Below are 21683 nucleotides of genomic sequence, written 5' to 3'. Positions count from 1 at the left end.
AAAAAAAGAAACAGGGCAGTATGAGGTAATAAACCAGCTCTACTAAAACCATCTTGAACTTGTGAGGTTTGCCAGTTTCTAAGGTAAAATTTCTCCCACCTTGGCCTGGTTCAAAGGATTAAGATTTACCCCGGTTCAACAATCAGCTTACGAAATTCCCGAATGTTTAGCAGTTAGTTCTGTTTCTCTGAAGAACCTTGAAAGGCACTTACTTAGTTCAGAGTTCTGTTTCTGCCTGAGTCTGAATGCTTCTCCTTCATGGCTCACTGCCTCATTCTCTCTCTCTTCCTCTCTCCTTTTTGCCCTTCCTCCTTCTCCATCTCCCTCTCATTCTCTCCTCTCTCTCTCTCTCATAAACATCTGCTATTTTCTCCTAATATATTAATATTTCTTATTTTTCCTCTTTCCTTTTTAACTACTCTGTCTACTTCTTAAGGGAATAACTGCTATCTATATTTCTGCATTCACATCGTTTATGTAAAATAGATGCATATTACTGAATGAATTAGAAATATCTATGAATTAGAGATAATTCCAAGTCTGCAAAACTAAAGACTTGCAATAAAAACTTAGTGACTAATTTCAATATAAAAGCAAACTGTAGTTTGATTTGGTAGAAGTTAAGAAGATCAAAGGAGGGTTGCAAACTATTTTGAACTATAATTCTTTCCTGCTCTTTGAGGAGACACAAACCTCCCTGAAATTTCCTTTCTTATCTTCAAATTAAACTGGACTCTTTTCTTTTATTCTTTTCCCTGGTAACCCAACTTGACAAATGTGTAGAGATGGGTGTTTTTTATTCCTTTCTCTCTGTACGCAAAACCTGGGAAGAGACGTTCAGTGGGACTCAAGCTACAGGAGAGTTTAATGAAAAATGCCAACTCCCTAAAGACCCAGCTCTGGCATTTTCTAGCCTCTGAGAAGTTCACAGGATCACAGCCTGTCTCCACGGTACACTGCTTTTTAATATGCAATTGCAGATCAACTTTTTTGCAAAGGCTCAAAGAGAAGAAACATATTTTTGAAACTATTGAAAGAGCCTTTGTAAAACTGAAATTAAATCCTTTCTTTCTATTTTAATCTTAGCCATAGTTCCAAAGCAAGGCATGAAAGAAGGGATTAATTTGAAATTTGGGCTGCCTTAGAAATGTAAAGGTCCTTAGGCTGTGTGTCTCCAAATGACCTGCACTATTTTAATCTGGTGTAATTTATTTGGTGGTGGCTGAAAGACAGAATGGCCTTTAAATCCTCTTCCAACATTTCTACCCAGGTAGCACTGCTCCATTTCTTTCCATCTCTCTTATCTGTAGATGCCAGGTGAAAAGGTAAGGAAAGAAGCTGCAGGGTGATTGCTTCTTTTTGTAATAAGTGTGACTTCTGCAAGTGACACCACTTGTCATTGTTACCCTTTCCTCCTTATGCTTTAGCTGTGGCAAGCGAGTGAGCTCCTGGTCCAGGGAACACACAGCCCAGCAAGAGTTTCTTGCAGGGAGATCATAGCTTAGGATACTACCCTGGTTTCTTGTTACTTACCAATATATTTTTTATTCCCTTCAGGAAAACCTGCCAGCCAATTCCCACCATATTATTTGTATCCTAAGCTATGATCTCCCTGCAGCACCGTGGTGAGGGTTACACTTCTTTACCCTGATTTCTTCCTACCTGGTTAGGGAAGAGCAAACTACAAAACAAAAATAAAGCAAATGTCATTAAGAAGTAGAATCTGAAAAGTTAAAACAGTTGCTTAAAGTTGCCCCAAACTGCAAAAATTAAGAAACATTAAATATATTTGTGTTTTCCCCATGTATCAACACTTATTGATATTTTATAAACATGAGAAGAATCACCTTAGATGACAGAAAATGTGTACATGCAAAATTTATCTATATTTCTCAATCCCAGTGAACTAGAAATATGAAAATGAATTACTGTTATGGAATTTTTAAAAATTAATTTATATATATTAATTTATATGGAAAGTGAAGTTGGCTCTCAGTGTACTGATGAATGAATGAAAAATTGTGATGGTAGAAATGCAGGCTCTTGCTCTGCAGAGGTCCTGTAGTTGTATCTCAGAGCTATTCCTTAGTGAAAGGGACGCTTTGCACATCTGAGGTAGATTATAGTGTTGGGATTGAATGTAAGATGAAACTAGAAGAATTTGGAAGTTGTTCATGTAATAAAAAAGCAGCACAATCTGGCTTCTTAATACCATGCCTAGATTAGAAAGAACATATTTACCATTTTCACTTATATTGGCCAGCATAGCCATTCTGTTTTCTGATAAAGCCTGGTATCTTTTCTGAAAGCCCTTGCTTAAAGATTCAGACTGCCTCTGATCTTTTCCTTGCTAATTATTAAGATAAATTTTTATCTGTGTACTAAACAAAGACCCTGTCAATGGAAATATCCTTATACAATTTAAAGCCAGAGAAAATGTCAGCTGGATGATTTTTGAGAATCAGTCCCTTAATACAAGTTCCTAAAAATTAGGATGTAAAACCAGTCATGGTGGTATGTGCCTGTAATCCCAGCTACTTTAGAGGCTCAGTCAAAAGCATTATGAATTTGAGGCCAGCTTGGGCAACTTAGTGAGATCCTGTCTGAAAAAAAAAAGATGTTTTCTAAATTTATAAATAAGCCCAATGAACAATATTTCATTCACTGTCCAAGAGGAAATTTTAGTTCAGAGGGGTGAAGTGATACGTCCAGAAGTAGAAAGCCAGCAGAGCACAAGGGATCCTGGGGCTCGAGGGCTGCGTGGGTAAAGGATTCAGTCTGAATGCTTGTTATCTTTTCGCTGCCAGTGACCTGGGGCAGGGTATATGGGAAGAATGAACCTTACTCTCTAAGGGCAGGAGTGCAATGCTCTCTAATGTACTAAGAATATTTGAGGAACAGAGTTAAAACGGACAGGTGACAACCATTGTCTTAAAACTAGGACAGCTCATCTGGTGGAAAAAACTGAGAATGGTCATTTAACTTGAGAATCTGTGGATTTCCTATCAGAACCTTTGATTTTATACTAAAAGTTTTTTTTTTTCTCTCCATGATTTTCCTGTACCAAAGATGCACATCATATGTTATGCTAAGTCGAAAGATTGGGGCATGGTAGTGCACACCTGTAATCCCAGCACTCGGGAGGCTGAGGCAGGAGGATTGCCATGAGTTTGAGGCCAGCCTGGGTTACATAGTGTGTTCAAGGCCAGCTTGGACTACAGAATGAGACCCTGTCTCCAAAAAGAAAAAAAAGGGAGAAAAAGTTTTGGAGAAGTAATCAAATAATATGGTGGGAATTGGCTGGCAGGTTTTCCTGAAGGGAATAAAAAATATATTGGTAAGTAACAAGAAACCAGGGTAGTGCAATTTTACAGCCCCTTAATATACACACTGTTTAGGATTTGACATCATAGAGAATTGTGAACCACCTAGATTGTTCAGTAAGAGGCAGGGTGGTAATAAATAAATAAATAAATAATGATTGCAATGTTTATTTTATTCAAATTTTTCATCGAATTGAAACTATACTTATTTGTTATTTGTTAGTCAATATTTAAGTGTATCTCACTTTTAGAATAGCTCAGACAACCAAGCAGCACAGAAGTTGCCTTCATCCTATGATCTAAATCATCATTGTTATTACACCTGACTTTGCTATTCTCTTTTCCCCTAAATTGCTTTAATGGGCAGTGTTATGGTCACTTAACACGGCACAGTACTGTCTTTGAAGATTATCTGAAATGTGCACTATTGTTTTCTGGTATACCAGATTCCTCCTTATGACTTCTCCCAATAATTTTATGCCTTCTAGGTTGTTTCTGCTGTTATTACTGTCACTAGGCTCTCTGCCTTCCAGTAATCCATATTTTATTCTTTGATGTCCTCCTTTCTACTTCCTTTTTTCCCCTATAGCTTTACTCTCTGTCTTTGTTGTATTAGCATCTTCATAAATTTGTACAATGGGCATTGATTTACAAAACTTAAGAAACAGCTTTGCCATCCTCTGGCATCTCCACTGAACGCTTGTAGGCTAGGTGGGCTCTGAGTATGCAGTGGTAGAAAAACCTTGGCAGCACCTCCTTCCTGAGGCTATGGTTGAAGGGAAGAGACCCACATTATTAAAGAACCACAAATAAATGCAAACTCACAACCATCACTTAAAGGGAGTTACAGGTCTGAGACTAAGCACTTTTAACCTAAGTACACCTGACTGTGTGAGTATTGAGCTAAGATCTAAAGGATGAGTAGAAATGCACTCAGCAAAGCAGAGAGGGAGAATGCGCCAAAGTCCTGCGGAGGGGGCAGTGGCACGGGAAGGAATTTGCAAGATGGAATAAAAAATTAAAGGAGGTTGATGTGACTGAGGGCAGCGAATGAGAGGAAAAGTATGGCAGAAAACTAGTTTGAAGACACAGTCATACTAGCTAGGACTTTGTAAGCCAGTTGAATTTATAGCTCAGGGATGGAGTACAGTTGTGGAGGGCTAGATACCTAAAGTTTACCTTAGATACACGGCATTATTCTATCCAGCGGCAGCTTGATTTTATAGCAATGCTGAAACTTGAACTTGTCATCACTGAAATTATATTGCGCAAAGCTCAAATATATGGATTTCTTAGTTCTGGTAACTGTAAGTGTTTATGCTCTAGGTGAGTGTGGTTATAGTAAGCAGGGAGGATTAGATTCTTTTAAAAACGTATGTCTTGAATTAAAGTACTTATGAGTATAATGGGTCATAGGTAACGTAGTATGGGTTATTGAAGTTGACTGCACTTTTCACATATGCAGTGGTGGGGTGTAGTGCAATTTACGGTTTGCAGATTTATGGACCTAGAGTAACAGCTTCAAACAACAGCATGTAGAAGAGTTGTCATTATGTATTTAACTGTTTCTCTCACAATGGCTAGTGAAAATGTTATGCATATGTTTTACAGTATCTTAGTTACTTTCACATCTCTGAGAAACAATACTGACACCCACAATTTAAAGGAGGAGTGGTTTATTTTGGCTCATGGTTTTGGAAGATTCAGTCCATGGTTTAAATGCAGAAATGGCTCAAATGCAGAAATGGCATGGTGGAAACGCCTACCATGGAGGAAAGATGCTGACATTCTAGTGGCCAGGAAGCAGACAGACAGAGAGGAGCTGGGGAGGAGATAAACCCTTCCAGCTCCTGAGCCCAGTGACCACCTCCTCCAGTCAAGCCCTAAATCCTAATAGCACACCCAGCTATGACACTAGCGTGAGTCAGTGATCGAATCCCCTTCCAAAAGCTCGACCCCTGATGTCTTTGGGGAACATTAGGTATCTAAACCATAATATAGAGTCACATTAAAACCTGTTCCTTCTTAAACATTGTAGAACTCATAAATCCTATAATTTAAAAATTGGAACATATTCCTATAGGTTATGTAGTTTTTTTCCCTTTATTACCACTAGAAATATCATGTCTATATATATGAGATGTGCTCTATCTTTTCTTTTTTTATTTTAAAGAAAATAAAAAAGAAAAAAAACATTAAAAACAATACAGAATTTCAAAACAAGGTGATAGGACATCAACAATGGTTGCTATATTGTATGTTGTAATCTTCAACATAGTTGTTCAGATTACCAGATGTAAGCACATAAAATTGGCCCAAAATACTAAGCATTAGCTGATCCTTTCAAAAAAACAATGATAAAAATTATCTGGAAAAATATTTTCTCTCCAAATGCATTCTGGCACTTCAAGATTATTATCCATTTCCATTCCCAAACATTGCTTGTATTTGCCATACACCAAAATATTATCCTTTATTCTCTTCATTGTGTTATAATATCATGAAGGGTATTCTGGAGAAGTTTAGGGAAATTCTACGTAAGTGTAATGGTATGTGTAAGAATGACAGGGGTCTTAGCTGGAGTGCAGCCACATAGAGTAGTACCTTGGTTCATGAACCCTTCTGTTTGCAAACAATTCAGTTTGCAAACAAAAGCATTCAGCAAAATTTGCTTCCATTTGCAAACTCCACATCAGTTGACATACATGGCCAGCACCATCTTCCCCATGCAAACACAAATGTAGTCATGTTCGCCAAAACTACAAAACAAATTAAGTTCATAAATCAAAGTACCACTGTATTAAGAAGAAAAAAAAAAAAAACCATCCAACCCTGAAATAAGAGATAGCTGCTTGAATTTAATTTATGTAAATTAAGGTCATGATTATGAACATATAAGGAAGACATGTGGGAAAAAATGAGATGGTAATTAGATTGTAAAGAACATTTGGAGTGTTGAAATGTAAACCTGGAGACAACTGAAAGTGTCTTTGCTGCATCGCTAACAGAAAAGGCTGTCGCTGTCAACCTGAAGCTTTTCTCACAAGAGGGAAGCAACTGTATGCTGCGGGGAGGGTGAGGCACTGATTAGTTAGTATATAACAAAAAATGAGTTCAAATGATCATTTTGCTCTCTTTTTCAGCATTTTAATATTCAAATACACTAATAGGTAGTCCTTAGAAATTCACTGAGAATACAGTAACTGCATAAGAATTTTTAACACTTCAAAAATGTGTTGTATTTTCTTCTTGTCACAGATTATACTCTTGGACAATGAAACCTGGCTTGAAAGGGACAGCCTACAGTGATCTTTGGCTTTCCTGGTGGAACTTCCTCACTAAAGGATGACATCGTGATCTTTCAGGGGAGTGGTGTCTACCTATCTGTCCTCTACATTCTGTGTACAATTTACTTAAGAATCTCCATTTATACACAAACAATTAGATACATGTCTAAGGGGGATTCAGATTACCTCTAATGCTGTTCAGTTCTTCTGGAAGAATGTGCTGTAGGTATCAATCATAGCCTACAAGCCCAGATCTGCTATGGAAATAGTAGCAAGCAATGGATGGTGATGTGAAATTAAGTGACACATTGTGTGATACAAACAATTATTGGTGTGAGAATTCAGAGCGAAGGGGCAATTTCAGCAGAATGGGATGTAATATTAAGAATGTAGCAAGTGCTGCCTACAATGAAGTTCTTTCTAGAACCTTCTTTAAATCATCTCAGTTAAGCTCACCATGGCTTCTTGAGGTGGACCCTGGTATTAGATCCATTTTGTAATGAAACCCAGACAGTTGAAGTGGCCACAGGTAGAGTAAGTAAATAGTAGAACTTAGGGTAGGCAGTGTGAGCTAACAAAAAGGCTGGTATGGTTCACCTAACTTGAATGATTACACATCAGTTAAAAAATTGTTATCTCATCCTGATCAAACCTGGACCAGTGTAGGAAATGGGCTGAAACATTTTGTAGCATAAAGATAATATTTGAAATTCTACATTTAGTTATACTAAAACTTTAGATTTTAGTTGACTACTTTATTTCGTTTTAGAAAATCACTATTTAAAACTAGAATCATTTCTATTCAAAAGGAATGCTTGATCTTTTGCCATAAATAACGAGGTAGAATACTTAGCATAACTTGGGTATGGCTCATCCAAAATAGTTGGGATGAGAAGTGTTTCAAGTTTTGATTTTTCCCTTTTGTACTTGTGTATTTGTATAGCACTTACTGGTTGAGTATCACTCATCAAAAAATATAAAATCCAAAGTGTCCTAGACTCTAAAATGTAGGGTGTCATGTCAGTCCTGAAAAGTTTCATATTTTGGAGCAGTTTGGATTTTCTGATTGTGGTGCTCAACCTATAACACTAACAAGGTTAAAAACCACAAAAAACAGAATAGGCACCTTGAGATAGCTTTCTGGCCTTCTGACATTTAAGAGGCATCAGCAACACTTAGTCAATGGGAGGAGAAAGAGCTCTAGAGAATGAGCCAGGCATACAGCATGTTGTACCCATAACCAGCACCAGAATCCAGATGTTTCCATATCAATGCTCTTGCTTTGAATGTACGCTTTGACTTCTCACCAATGCAGAATTTTGCAATTCTATGTGTTAAACTTGATGGTAAACATTATATCTTTTTACATTGTGTTATGGGCTACTCCAGACACTCTCAATTACCTAGTCCATGAGAGTACTAAGAGAGGTGTCAGATCTTTTCTGAAGGACATAAATCCCTTTAATAAGCTTTGAGGGATATTCTTCAGAGCAAAACCCTTTCTTGAATTATGTAATATGGCCTTTTAATCTCTCCTTGCACACGTACCTGATACTGAGGATATTCACCTCGCTTAGGGAAGGCAACAAGGGATCAGGTTTTCATTATTTAAAAAAGATGATGATTTTTATGGCTTTGTAACAAATGGAACAAGGAATAAGTGGTGAGGAGCAACAGGCCGTGAGACGATTTCCCTCTTTTGCATTTAGATCTGGCTTCTGGAGCCACACTCAAACACAGGTTTGGAGACTTACAGTTATTACTTTTAAAAACCAAGGGTCAACTATTCCATAGGGAATATGTATTTCTGAAGATTCTTTCTCTTCATAGTGTCTTTAAATGAGGCAAACAGCTCTTTTAAAAAGATCACAAACTTCAAAATCAAAGTTATTGAAGAAGAACCTTGCAAACACCAATAATTTCTTGATCTTTGCCTCCTGTTTCACTTCCACATTTCAGAATCAAGATCTCCTGCAGTTAAACATGGTTATTTATAACATACAATACAAATACACTGATTAGAGGAAGGTCCCTGGTTTACCAAAGGGAATTATTTGAGCCTCATAATTTATATAATGAATATCACATACTAAAAGCCAACATTTTTTCCCGGAACCTGAGAAAAACCAAAAAAAAAGCCAACATTTTGGTAAAGTTAGTAAGAAGCAGTGTTAGGTATGATGCCTTTCTTTCAATCAGTTGCATTACCAATCACTTTTGTTCTTTATTCACTAAAACTTTTCTATATGTAAATGCTATACTGATGGCAATCCTACTGCCTGTCTGGTTTGACTTTTAAAGTACCTTTCCACTAGTATTAGTTTTCTAAAAGTCTTTCTTGACTATTGTTTTTTGAAATGTCTCTGTGAAATATTAGTAAGTGAAGAAAAATGAATTACAACTTTCCTTAGTTTACATCTTTTTTTTTTTTTTTTTGGTTTTTCTCCGGTACCAGGAACCGAACTCACGACCTTGCGCTTGCCAGGCAGGCGCTTTTGCCGCTGAGCTAAATCCCCAGCCCCTAGTTTACATCTTATAGTACCATTCTAAACATGATTTCTTACGGCACCTTGATACAAACAACAATATGGAAAGGCTGAGAGAATAATACTGTACTTATACTGTACCCAGGACTCTAGGCTGGGACTATTTGTTGACATTTCCTAAAAGTAAAGTGAAAGAGAAATCCCTCTGTATAATTATGGGGCTGGGATGTTAGGTTTCAGCATATGAGCGGTTTGGGCAATGTGTATTTGGACACAGAGAGAGAACTGGATCTCTTTTTCTCTCCCTTTCACCCTCCTTCCTTTCCCACACACACTTGTGCACATACACACATATATTCACACACACTATACAGCTCATGACCCTCTTGTCTCAGCTATATATTTATGGCAAATCTATTTACAAAAGTGCTTGATGAAATGGCAGTGCATTACTGAATAATTAGTATTATTACAGAGTCAGCATGCTTTGATTTTAAAAGGTTAATTTTTATTTAACCTTTCAGTATAAAGCTGTATAGAAGAAAATATTATCAATATTTTACTAGCCATTTTTGTACTTTATTTTTTAATAGTTTTCAAATTTTGGCTTCTCATGTCTTTTCGTATTTTAGGTACAGAACTTTGATGTAGTCCATTTCCACTCATTTCTCTGATCTAAAAAACAAACAAAGCCCCTAAAAATCCATGGACAAATACTTGGGCTAAAGCACAAGGCAACCACTGCCCAGAAGCAAAATATTCAGATTACACTCTGTGTCTCTCTCTGATGACATGATAGATGAGGGTCCGCTCAGAGACATCCCACTAACGTTTCTGGAACAATCTCTTTGGATAGTCGTGGCTGAAACACAGACAGGCAAACCCGAATCTGCATTCCAGTCTCAAATATGGAACCCTGAAAGCGTCGGCCCTTTCTCTGGAGTCATTAGGCATGAGGGAATGAATTTTGACAACCAGAATACTATTTTTTGGAAGAACGACAAAGGAGTCTTGGGTTTTTCGGAATCAAGGGATGGATGCGGTGTGTGGATAATTCAGGTGGCTGTGCTTTCAAGCCTCACTGAAGACCGGTGATTCTCATGCAATTACAAGATTAAAGTGAGATAAATTGGCACTCACAGTTGTGGCAGGTGGCCCCGCTGTAACCGGTCTCATCACAAGTGCATTTGAAGCTGTCCCACGTTTGCGAGCATTTCCCACCATGCTCACAGTGATTCGGCACACATCTGTCAGAAAGAGAGAGACAAACAGAAATAAACCAACCAACAAATGAGATTTATGAGTGGCCAAATTCCAAGCTATTTGGGCAATATATCATCTCAATGCCAGCTTGCCTTACTGAGGCAATTAATCCTAGTTAGTTTAAGCAGATTAATATGCTTCATGATGGAAGGCACCAAGCGCAGGAAAGATGATGTATCACAGGCCTGGTGTTTCCTATTTGTGAGTAAACAGCAGATACAGACACCCAGTTGAGGGATCATTTGCATATCACAGATGCATTTCCTTTTGTTTTGTTTTGTTTTACCCCTAGACAAAGACACTAAGTTTCTGCCTGATGAGAGATGGAAGATAAGCCATCTCGGTTCCTGTCTTGTTTTCTTCTTTCCCAAGGCCAAATCCAGGATAAAGATGAGTAGCATTGAGTTTTCCATAAAAATTTTAATTTTTGAAGTAATGCCAGGCAAAAAGCTATGAAATATACTGACATGATAAAGAAAGATTTCTAAATCTTCAGAGCACATCTACCTATGCCCAGCTCGGTAATTAAAGCTGCCTCCTGAAACATGAGGAGATGTAGAGGAAATAAAACTAATTTCTGTTCAAATCTATGTCTCTCTGTTGACTGGACAGCTAACTGCATCTACTTAATTTAATCTTTCAGAACCTCAGTTTGCCATTTTAAAAATGGGATACCTTTTAAAAATATTTTATTTTTAAATTAAATTTATTTTTAACACCACATCAAAACATAAAAATTACACCTATCATTGTGTCCTATGTGATGTTTTGATATATGTTTATGTTGTGGAATGACTAAGTCAAGTTAAACATATCTATCTCCTCAAACACATCATTTTCTTATGGTGAAAATATTAAAAATCCTTTCTGTAGTTTTTGAAATATATAATACAGAGATATTATCTATAGTCACCCACCCTGCTATACAACAGCACGCCGGAACTTCCTACTCCTACCCAACTGTAGCTTAGTACCCATCGATCATCTTTTCTCAGCTCTACTTTTCCACCCTCCAGCCTCCGGTAGCCATCACTCCGTTCTCAATTTCTGTGAGATCTACTTTCCTGGTTTCTGTATATGAGCAAGCTCTTGCAGTACTTGGCTCTCTGTTCTTATTTCACTTAATATAGTGATCTCTAGTTACATCCATGCCATCTCAAAAGGCAAGATTTCATCCTTTTTAATACTGAATAGAATTCCAATGTGTATCACCAGTGCATTAGGTTTGGACGTAATGTTCACAAAGTAGATAATTATAAGGTAGGAACTGGAGGGCTACCAGTGTGAACTACACATATCTGTACCACAGTTTCCAGTTCCACAGCTTGAGCCCTAGCAAAGCTGAGTTGAAATGTGCTCGGGGACATCCTATTTTAGTGGTGTAAACTCTTTCTCATGTTTCCATTTCCTCAACCTTTCTTTTGATTCATCCCTCTGATGTTCCCTCTCTAACTTTTCTTGGTTGAAATGCTCTCAGATTGAAAAGAAAGCATTAAATGTTATGTATTAGCTTTCACAGAGGATGTCCGGATTTTACTAGGAAACTCTGTAAAATAAAAAAGTCCTCCCTCTCAAATTAAAACAGCACAATCCATAACAGTGGGACACAGGCAATGAATACAGAGAGAACTACCTTGTGTGAAAATCGTTAATCACAGTTCCCTAGTAGCTTCCTGCTACAAAATCTGATAAAGCTGGTTTTAAAGACTGCATTTTCCATCCCCTTGTCTCTATTTACCATCAGCCATGCCTAAAACATGTTGGACCAGGGTACAGTTCGGTGTGACACAGAGTTTGCTGATTCTACGTAAGTGTTCTATTGTTCCACATTTTCTCATAAATTTTACACCTGCAGCAAGTATTTATTGAGCACCTGCAGTATGCACAGCACTATGTAAGGATAAAAGATGAATAATATGGGGTGTATAACCTTTAAAGAGTTTACCACTTATGCAATAGACATATGATATATGAGAACAGCACCAAAAGGCAGAAATGAAAAATGGTGCAATGCTTATGTGAATACTATGGAATTTCATGTGAGGGCTCATATGTAGATTTCAGTCACAATTCAAAGCTTTCAGATTGAGCTGCAATGAATGGGCAGTGCTGTAGAAGGAGACTATGGGACAAAGAGCTCTATTGGGTTGAAGCACTGTAGAAACACAGGCATGATCTCAGGTTATCATGAAGAATGGAAACATTTACCCTACGTCTAATAGACACAAATTTGGTCTTGGTGTTATGGAGGTTACAACAATGGTCCACATCCATTAGCTTATCTTATAAGGTAGGTAGAGGTGAGGGTGGGGGATAAGATTCAAGCCAAATATAATACCAGAAAGAATTTGACCAGTTTTAAAAGCAAAATGAAATGCTACAGAAATTTGCATACTGGGGTCGCTTTGAGGGAAGGCTTAATAAAGTTTGGAACTGGCTGTTAAAATATGTTGTATAAAACATTGAAAAGTGGTGCTAGTGGAGCCAGAGAGAAAAGTTATGGTCAGGAAGGATAATTGTGAATTGTGTGTGGCACTATGTGGTCAGGGTCTGTTCCCATATCCACCACACCATGTGGATTCCTAGCCTGGGCCGCAATAGCAGGCGCTGACACCCAACAGCTGTCATTCTCCATATCCTAAATGGAAGCAAGGGACAGACACTCCAAAATCATGGGAAACTAAAACATCCTAGATACTTAATTTTGCTGTTTGGCAAGTATATGTCTTTGTGCAATCTATTTACTTTCTAAATTATTGTGGGTTAATATTAGCTCAGCCTAATAGCAAAAGTCATCTACATGAGCTCATTATATCAATTAATTCAGGAGGAGGTCGTGCGGGAGAGTACTGAGGGGCAAAGAGGAACCAGTTTGGAATCTAAATTGCTCTGAAAACTGAACCAAGTAGAAAAATCCACATTTTTATGATAAATAGATTGCTATGTCTTTACACATAGGGGAACCAAATAACTACTAAGTGAGAATAACCACATACTTCTAAAATGAAGTGTAGGGATTTCTAAATGCCTAAAAATTGATTATTTTTATTTAGATGGAATTTCAATATCTTATTCTTGCTGTTTGTTTCTTACCATTTAGTCTTTAAAATTGACATTCTCCTTATACAGATTATTAGCGTTCTAATTCACAATGGTGTGAAATGTTTTATTTCCAAAATAAGTTGATTCAAAAGTAATTTCAGATCCTACTATCATATCCTCATCTATTTTAGCTGTGATGACCAGTGACTAAGCAAAACAAAACACATTAACCTAGTGTCCCTTCATAATCATTTATTTCTTCTCTTGTCTTCCCATAGAATGAATCATTGCATGTATCTCATCTATTCTTATCACGGTGCTTAGAAGTTATTTGTTGGGGCAGCTAAAAGGAGACTCCTGCAGTGAGCTGTGTTTAGCTTTTGGTTCTTTGTATAAAAGGTGTGCAGAACACACTCAGGAAATGTCTACTAACAGACTACATGAACACAGGGACGCATGAAATGCCAGGAAGTTATGCCATCATAGACTGAAAAGTCATTTCAGAAGCAATTCCTCTTTCACTATATGCAATACAGACAGATTATTTTTACCTAACATTTCAGTGTTAAATTCAGTCATACTCTCATGAGCTAATTCTTTTAGCAGGCCATAGGAAATGAATCATTTGTTTCAGGCCACATCCTAGTTTGAAAGTTTCAGTCACATAAAAAATGAATCAAAATGACTTGACTAATTCTGCTTGAGAAATACTTGGCTGGGATCAGGGGAAGACAGGGCAGAAGCTGGCAGATGTCAGTATGTTGTGATCAAAAGGCTCCAGATGCAGCCATGTATCCAATTACTTGGCCCAGACAACTCTGGAGTCTGAGACTTTTTCGGACCTAATCATCTTCCACTTATGACCTTTCAAAACGCTTTCGAATCCAAATGGATTCTTTTCAAATGAAACTTACTTGCGTCCCCAAAACATGCGGTGAAAAAAAGTCATATTCTGAAAGTTTGAATATGCAACAATTACTTAGCAGACGATGAATTAATATAGACAACGTGGCTGTTTGGCTGGATCCAACAATTCAGTTGAGTGTTATGGATAACAGTGGCAGTTTTGTTCCACCCACACCATTTTTTATGGTTGTTTTCGATTTCAGTTGAAAAGCGGAGAGAAAATTGGGATTAGCAGATATAGGAAATTGGAAATGGTACCAAATTTGATTGTTTGTAGCACTCATATTGTAGTTTATGGATACTAAGCACAACCAAGGACAGCAGGAAAAATCCTATTTCAAATCTTGAAAACTGTTAGTTGGACAGTATAACTGAATACATTGGTAATCTTCAAGGAAACTTGAAGGTTTTCTTTCTTTTGCCTTTACAATGCTGAAAAGTTAAAGAGATCTGACTGTGTAGACTAGTGATAGAGTACTTCTGTAAGGTCCTGGTTTCAAACCCTAGTGGTGAAAAAAAGTTCAATAATTTCCAATAAAATTCAAGTGAAATGTTTGTGTTACCTTTAAAACTAGTTTTGATCCTGTAGAGTTCAGTAATTGCTGGCATCATGACTCTTCATCTGTGTGCAAACATGCCGATATGGTGCCAGTTATCAATTCACAATTAAAACAGTGCAGTGTTTCTGAGAAGTAGCTTGCTGTCACTTACCTGCCCCCGATACTCAATAACAGTGTTTCTCAAACTTGTACATGCATGGAAATCACTTAAAAGTCTTGTTAAAAGGAAGGCTGTGTTTGTTGAGGTCTGGGTGGCACATGAGCATCTGAAAGTCTAAGAAGGTCCCAGGTAATGCTCACGTTACTGGCAGGAGGACCACAGGTGGCAGAGCTTTGCTTGAGGGCCATTCGGTCCTGGAGCACAGTGAAGTAATAGAGAAAGAGGCAAGAGTCCAAGAAGGGACCCAGTACGAGGAAGGAACACACATACCAAAACATATATGTGCTAGCCAATATAGCAAGGGAAAATTCAATCTGTTCAGTCACTTTTTTCTGACATGTTTTTCATAATCCCTTATACTCCTGTACAAGGGTTGATGAAAGCTTATGGTGAATACTTATTTAAAAAAAAATTACAATAAAAGACACGGCCATTAATCCCCATCAAAATACTACCCCTCTTTCCAAGCATATTTATCCCAGCATTCTTGCCACTTTCCGAAGGAGTTCTGGAAGTCTTCTTTCGGGATTGTCTCTACAAGATGTGGTTAAAAAAATGCAGTCAGTGCTGTTGCCAAGTTCCATCCAGCAAAAAGGCAGGCTTTGAAAGTGTTAAGGTTTGTCCTCACCCAGTTGATTTGCCAAGCCTGGCACTGTGTGACTTGTAACTCTTCCCCAAGTCAAAGGACTGTGAATAGTAAACAGTTTGAATTGATTTAGGATGTCAGGGCACAGCAGATAAGACATTTATGAAAGAAGACTTCTAGAACTGATCCACGAAGTGGTAACAATGATGGAATTAGTGTATTTAAAGCAGAGGTAGTGTTTTGAGCATGATTCATGGCAATATATCTTTTACTGTAATTATTTTTTAATTAAACAATCACAGTATTGTTCAATTATACTATGTTTGAGCTACACAGAATGACGTCTAATAATCTTTTACTCTTTGGGCCTTATTTGCAAAGGGAAATAATATAATACAGGACACATATTTTATAAGATTATTTATAATAGTCATCCAAAGAATGATATAAAAAAGAGTGCAGGAAATCTGTCCACACACTAAAGACCAGAGAATACAGTCAAGGGCCTGGATCTTATGGAAATGTCATGCATGAATCCAGCTGAAGACCTAGAGCTCAACAATGCCTCCCACGAATCCACCTGGAGGCCTAGAGCCCACGACAATGTCTCATGCAGGCCTGTTTCACGAATCTGCACTAGAAGGCTGAAAGATTATTGGTGAAATCTAGAAAGTCTGTGCCAGTGGGATGAAGGATCTGTGGTAGCAGGCTGAGGGATCTGCACTGGAGCCAGGAAGCAATGCTTAAAGTAAGAACCAGAGCTCCCCTGAAAAGTAGCACAGCCATCCTCAGCAGCAGTGCGGTGCCAAGCTCTTCCAATGATCAGGAATGCTGAGTTCCATCAAGAAAACCAATGTAGTCACCTTCTCCAGGAGACTGAGCTGTACACCTCCTTCCTCTCTGGAGCCAGGAAGTGATGCTCAGAGTAAGGACCAGAGATTCCCCAAAGTGAACCAAAGCCATTCTCAGTGACAACAAGGTCCTGAGCTCCTTGGAGGATGAAAACAGCCAAGTTGATCAGGAAAGCCAGCATGACAAGGTCCTCCAAGAAAACCAACAGGTCCTTATAGCCTCTCTCTGCTTCCAACAGGCTCCCAACAGCTTCTACCAGCTCCCAACAGCCTCTCTTCTTCTTCTCCAGTTCTGTGTCTTATACAGGTGGGCCTCCCACACCCAGCACCATGCTTACTCAGTTCAGCTGGGGGTTATAAGTTGACCACTAGTTGTCAGTCCACTACACTCTTGCTTAGCAAATATAGTCACTTAAGGAAACCACACTATGGACTTTGCGTAATTCACAGAATATAGTCGCCGCATGTAAAGGCAATTTCACTTCACCTTAGGCTAAAGTTTAGTGTTTTCAGTCAGCTAGGATTTACCCCTGCTTAAATTTCACACAGGTACCAGTGCTAGGATATCTAATTGGTTTTAAATTAATGCAGATTTTATACCTGGACATTAAATAATGCCTTGATCCAAATTTTAGAAAGGAAAAGACTACTTTAGATTACTGATAAATTATTTTGTGGACAACTGCAAAATTATTTTAAATGACTTATAAGTTACTCTCAGCAACTGAATTTATGACTTTTCTCTTCATCTCACACCAAATTTTATTTTTGCTTATTAAGACACGAAATTCATTTAGAATACTTGCATCTTTGAGTGAAATTTTTAATTCTTTTGGCCCTCAGAGCTATTTCTATAATCACAGTTATCTTTTATCTACATTACCTTCCATATTGATCTCAACAATAGTTTAGTACTTTTATTCTGATTACTAATTAGATTTCAATTTTATCTGATGGCATATTTTTTGTGGAGTAGATGTAGCCTCATATATCTCCTGTTCAAATGGAAATTACATATAGAAGTAATCATAATTCCATGAACTGATTTAATATTTCATTACTACATAATATAACATCATAGAAATATTAATGTTATATTGATGGTGCTCCTTCAACAAGCATTTATTTATGGAAATACTTAAATGCAGAGATATTTATCATACCTACTACATTATGCCCAAACTTTGCATTAAAAATAATCAAGCATCTTCGGTCCACATCTATTGAACAATTACACATTTCCACATTGGGTATAATAATCATTAATTTTTGTCTTACAACATAAGCCTCTTACCTTGAGTTTTCTGCTTCATAAATTATTTTTTTATAGTAAAACAGAGATCACTTTATCTTACTTTCTAAATTTACTGAGAGTTGTACTTTTACAATATAGTCTCCATTTTTTTATGAATAAAACATCTTTAAAGATGTTGTATGCTCGCCGAAGTTATATGCTCACAGAGGTATCAGCAACCTCACCAGTCATTTCACCTGTCTCCAGGTCAAACTGTATTGAACCTAAGTAAAATACCAAGAGTTCTTTTTAATCAGCACATCTCTTCCCGCGGCAAGATATTTACAGCAAATTCTGGGGAAACAAAGCTGAAAGGAAGTTTTGTCTTCAAGAGATGATATTTATTTATGAAATGTAACTAGGACTCAGATTTATACATATGCCTGATATTTATAGCACCAGTATGGATGGAATTAAGGTAATACACATTGATGTACGAGTATGCTGTAGGTTGATGGTAAAACTGACCTTTGGGCAATCTGGAAGGTGGGGCCATCTCTGCACGTGTGTGGGAAATGTAAGGGCCTGCACCAGCAGCTGAGAACTGTGAGTCTGGAAAAGCAGAAGCTGCAGCAGGAGTGAGGACTGTCATAGACTTATGATGCCACCTGGCACCCCTTTTCCTTTGAGAACCCCTTGTTCACGTATCCCACCTCTTCCTGTGGTCACATGAGACTACCCCAGTTTCCAAGAGACAAAAAGGAAAGAACCAGCCTTCTGAACAAAGTCATTATGCTATTGCACATTGTTCCCTTAAATCTATGATCTGTTTTGATGTAGAACCACCAGTTGAAGATAGCATTTCCCAGGCTCACTTTAAGTTAGGGGACCCTGTGTCTAAGTTCAAGGCAAGGTGAGTGCTGTATGTGCCTTCTGGATTTGGCCTGAAAGAGGAAGGGCATGCACTGATTTTCCTTTCTCTTTCCCTCTCAGCTTTAGCTTTTAAGAAATGAACCCATGAGGGTTAGACATAAGCAGCCGTCAATACAAGACATTGGTAAGGTAAAGCAGATAAAGAGTCTGAGCTCCAGGTAGAATCCAACCCTGGGCCACCAAGTCAAATATTTTCATCAGAAAAAAAGTAAACTCCCCATATGACTAAAGATACTCATGAGTGGGGCTGGGGATTTAGCTCAGTGGCAAAAGCGCCTGCCTGGCAAGCGCAAGGTTGTGAGTTCGGTTCCCGGTACCGGAGAAAAACCAAAAAACCAAAAAATAAAAGATACTCATGAGTTTTTTTATAACTATATATACTATATATATAATATATACTAACCAAAATAGAACTGTAGCCTCTTTACCCTGATGTTGAGTTACATCTGTCCTTTTCATCACAGCAAAACTTTGTTTTTCAGTATTATATAATAAGGCACCTTGTGTTGTCTTATATTACTTGCAAATGAAAACACTGAAACTAATAGATATTAACTTTATGAAGAAAAGATTGAGTTCAGATTATAGAGATTTATATTTATTATGATTTATTTTATTGTGGCATTGGGAAGGTGTTTGGAGAATAAAGCTTAGTTTATTCATTTAGTATATATTTACTGACTACCTAATATAGCGAACCATGCTATTTGATTAAACTTTTATATTTAGAAGTCCAATTTTAATAAATGATATTTCTGGGATATTGTGTGATAATGTGCAGACCAGTCCTCAAGAGACTGTGAACTTTACTCATAAGAAAAATAAAGCCAGACCATAAGAGAAATGCATGGTGGAGCTGTATTATCTTCCCCCTAATAGAAAGACTTTAATTCTTTGTGATTGAGAACATTTTTTTACCAGCCATCGTGAAACACTTGTGGGTTTTAAAAAATAAAGGTATTTAATAAGCATATTGTTATGGTTGATACCTTGCGTCAATTTGAGAAGTTTAGAAAGTTATCTAAGTGACTCAGCAGGGGACCAGGGTGCTTTCTTTGTAAACATCCTGAGCCTGTGCAAGAGGAGGGCACAGACACTGTGTGTTGGGGTAGCCGGCATACAATATAAGGGAGGCAAAGAGGTTTGATTCCCACCCTGCTGCTTTTGCTTTTATTGCTTTTGTTGCCTTCTGCGGCCTTGAACTGTTGCCCCTGTGCCATGGTACCCTGCCTTGGAGCCAGCTGATTATGGACTGAACCTTCCACAAACTGTGAGCTAAATAAACCTTCCCTTCCTTAATTTTAGGTCTTGGGTATTTTGTCTTAGCAAAAAGAGTAAAGTAACAAGATGCACATACTTTAAGATTCTAAGGAATGAATAATGCACAGGATAATGTGGAAAGAGAACACTGAAGGCAAAGTCAAATAAGCAGTTGGTTTAATGCTCCACGGAAAAGATCATAAAAGTCCGGGCTAGAATGAGACTGCATAGAAACACAGGGATAAAAAGGAGCTGCATTCTTAATCTGTTCCTTGTAGGTATATTAATTTAAAATACCTCAGATATCTGTGTTTAAGAACTAGCGATAGCCAGTTTCATTTTTCTGTATGAGGTAATAATTTTTCTTATATAACAAACTAATGTTAAACCCTGTCAAACTTGTAGGATAGTAAATTTAATTTTATTTTTTGAGTGTTATCTTTTAAATTTTTTATTTTAAAGAAAATAAAAATTAGAAAAAACATTAAAAACCGTACAGAATTTCAAAACAAGGTATTAGGAAATCAACAATGGTTGTTATATTGCATATTGTTATCTTTAAACTAGTTGTTCACATAATTATACTACTAATTTCTACTGGTTTATTGAAAGGAATAGTTAATGCTTAATTTTTTTGACTAATTTTACATCTGAAAGCCTGTTATGGTTTGTGTCTTCATGTCCCCCAAAGCTTCATGCAGTCATGGGATGGGCTTCTAGACTTTATGATTGCTCCATAATCCAGTGCTGGGATTATGAGTGTGAGTGCTACACCTGCCTTGGGGTGGATAGTTTGCACATGCTCGGGAGAGAAAGAGGCTGCTTTCCACCACTCCTCCCTTTTGCTCTTGCTGCTTTTGCTATCTTCTGCCACCATGAATTGTTGACCTCTGCCATGTACCACTCTGCCTTGGAGCCAGCCCAGTATGGACTGAAACCTCCACAAACTGTGAGCTAAATAAACCTTTTCTTCCATAATTTTGGGCGTCAGGTATTTTGCCTCAGCAACAAGAGAAAAGTAACTGAGACAACAACTAGGACAGTAAATTTTAAATTGAATATAATAGTTTATTTTTTTCTTCTCTCTACATGAGCTAAATTTAGAGTAAGTGTAAACTATTCTCCTCCAAACAAGTTTATCTTTCTTTTCTTTTATTAGTGTTTGGGGTACATGACATTTACATTCATCTTGGGAAGGAGGAGGTACATGCACTTAACATACCTTGATTCTTTTTATGCCCCTCCACTCTCTACCCACCTCCCTCCATCTCTAGATCCCTTTGCCTCATTATTATTATTATGACATAAAAGATTACATGCACTGAGGGTAGTGGGTATGTGTACATGATGCATCTTAAATCTTTTCATGCCCCCTTCTCTCCTTCCTTCCCCACATCCTTGGACTCTTGGTCTCTTTCCTATCTGCAAAAGATCTATCTCACTTTAATCAATCTTTTGATTTTATTTTTATTTGGATTATTGAAATGAGGGAAATTATATGATATTTTAGCTTGTGTGTCTGATATATTTCACTTAACATTATGTTTTCAAGGTTATCTATTTTTCTACAAATGTCTTGAAGTTATACTTCTGTAAAGTTGAGTAGTAGTCTATTATATATAGTTACAACATCATTTTTTGAGTAAACATTTATGACGTTGAATAGTGATGTTCCTTTTGGGGAATTTGTACATGCATATAAAATATCTTGGCCATTTTCATTTTATTTACTCTTCTCTCCCACATTATCTTCCCCATGTCTAACATTGTAATTTCTTGTTTCCTATCTTTT

General features: G+C 37.4%; 1 protein-coding gene across 1 annotated transcript in view; it reads right to left on the bottom strand.

Annotated features, from left to right (window-relative positions):
* Positions 1 to 21683, bottom strand: part of Cntnap2 (contactin associated protein-like 2) — a 1999509-nt gene that overhangs the window by 779729 nt on the left and 1198097 nt on the right. The window contains exon 11 of the mRNA XM_005404887.2: positions 10237 to 10343. Coding sequence (XP_005404944.1) covers positions 10237 to 10343 — 107 coding nt within the window. The remainder of the gene's footprint in view (positions 1 to 10236; positions 10344 to 21683) is intronic.

The sequence above is a fragment of the Chinchilla lanigera genome, unplaced genomic scaffold (genome assembly GCF_000276665.1).
Source record: "Chinchilla lanigera isolate Chin_1 unplaced genomic scaffold, ChiLan1.0 scaffold00090, whole genome shotgun sequence".
Taxonomy (NCBI): domain Eukaryota; kingdom Metazoa; phylum Chordata; class Mammalia; order Rodentia; family Chinchillidae; genus Chinchilla; species Chinchilla lanigera.
The sequence above is the reverse complement of the archived record's forward strand: the minus strand, read 5'-3'. Positions and strand labels throughout refer to the sequence as shown.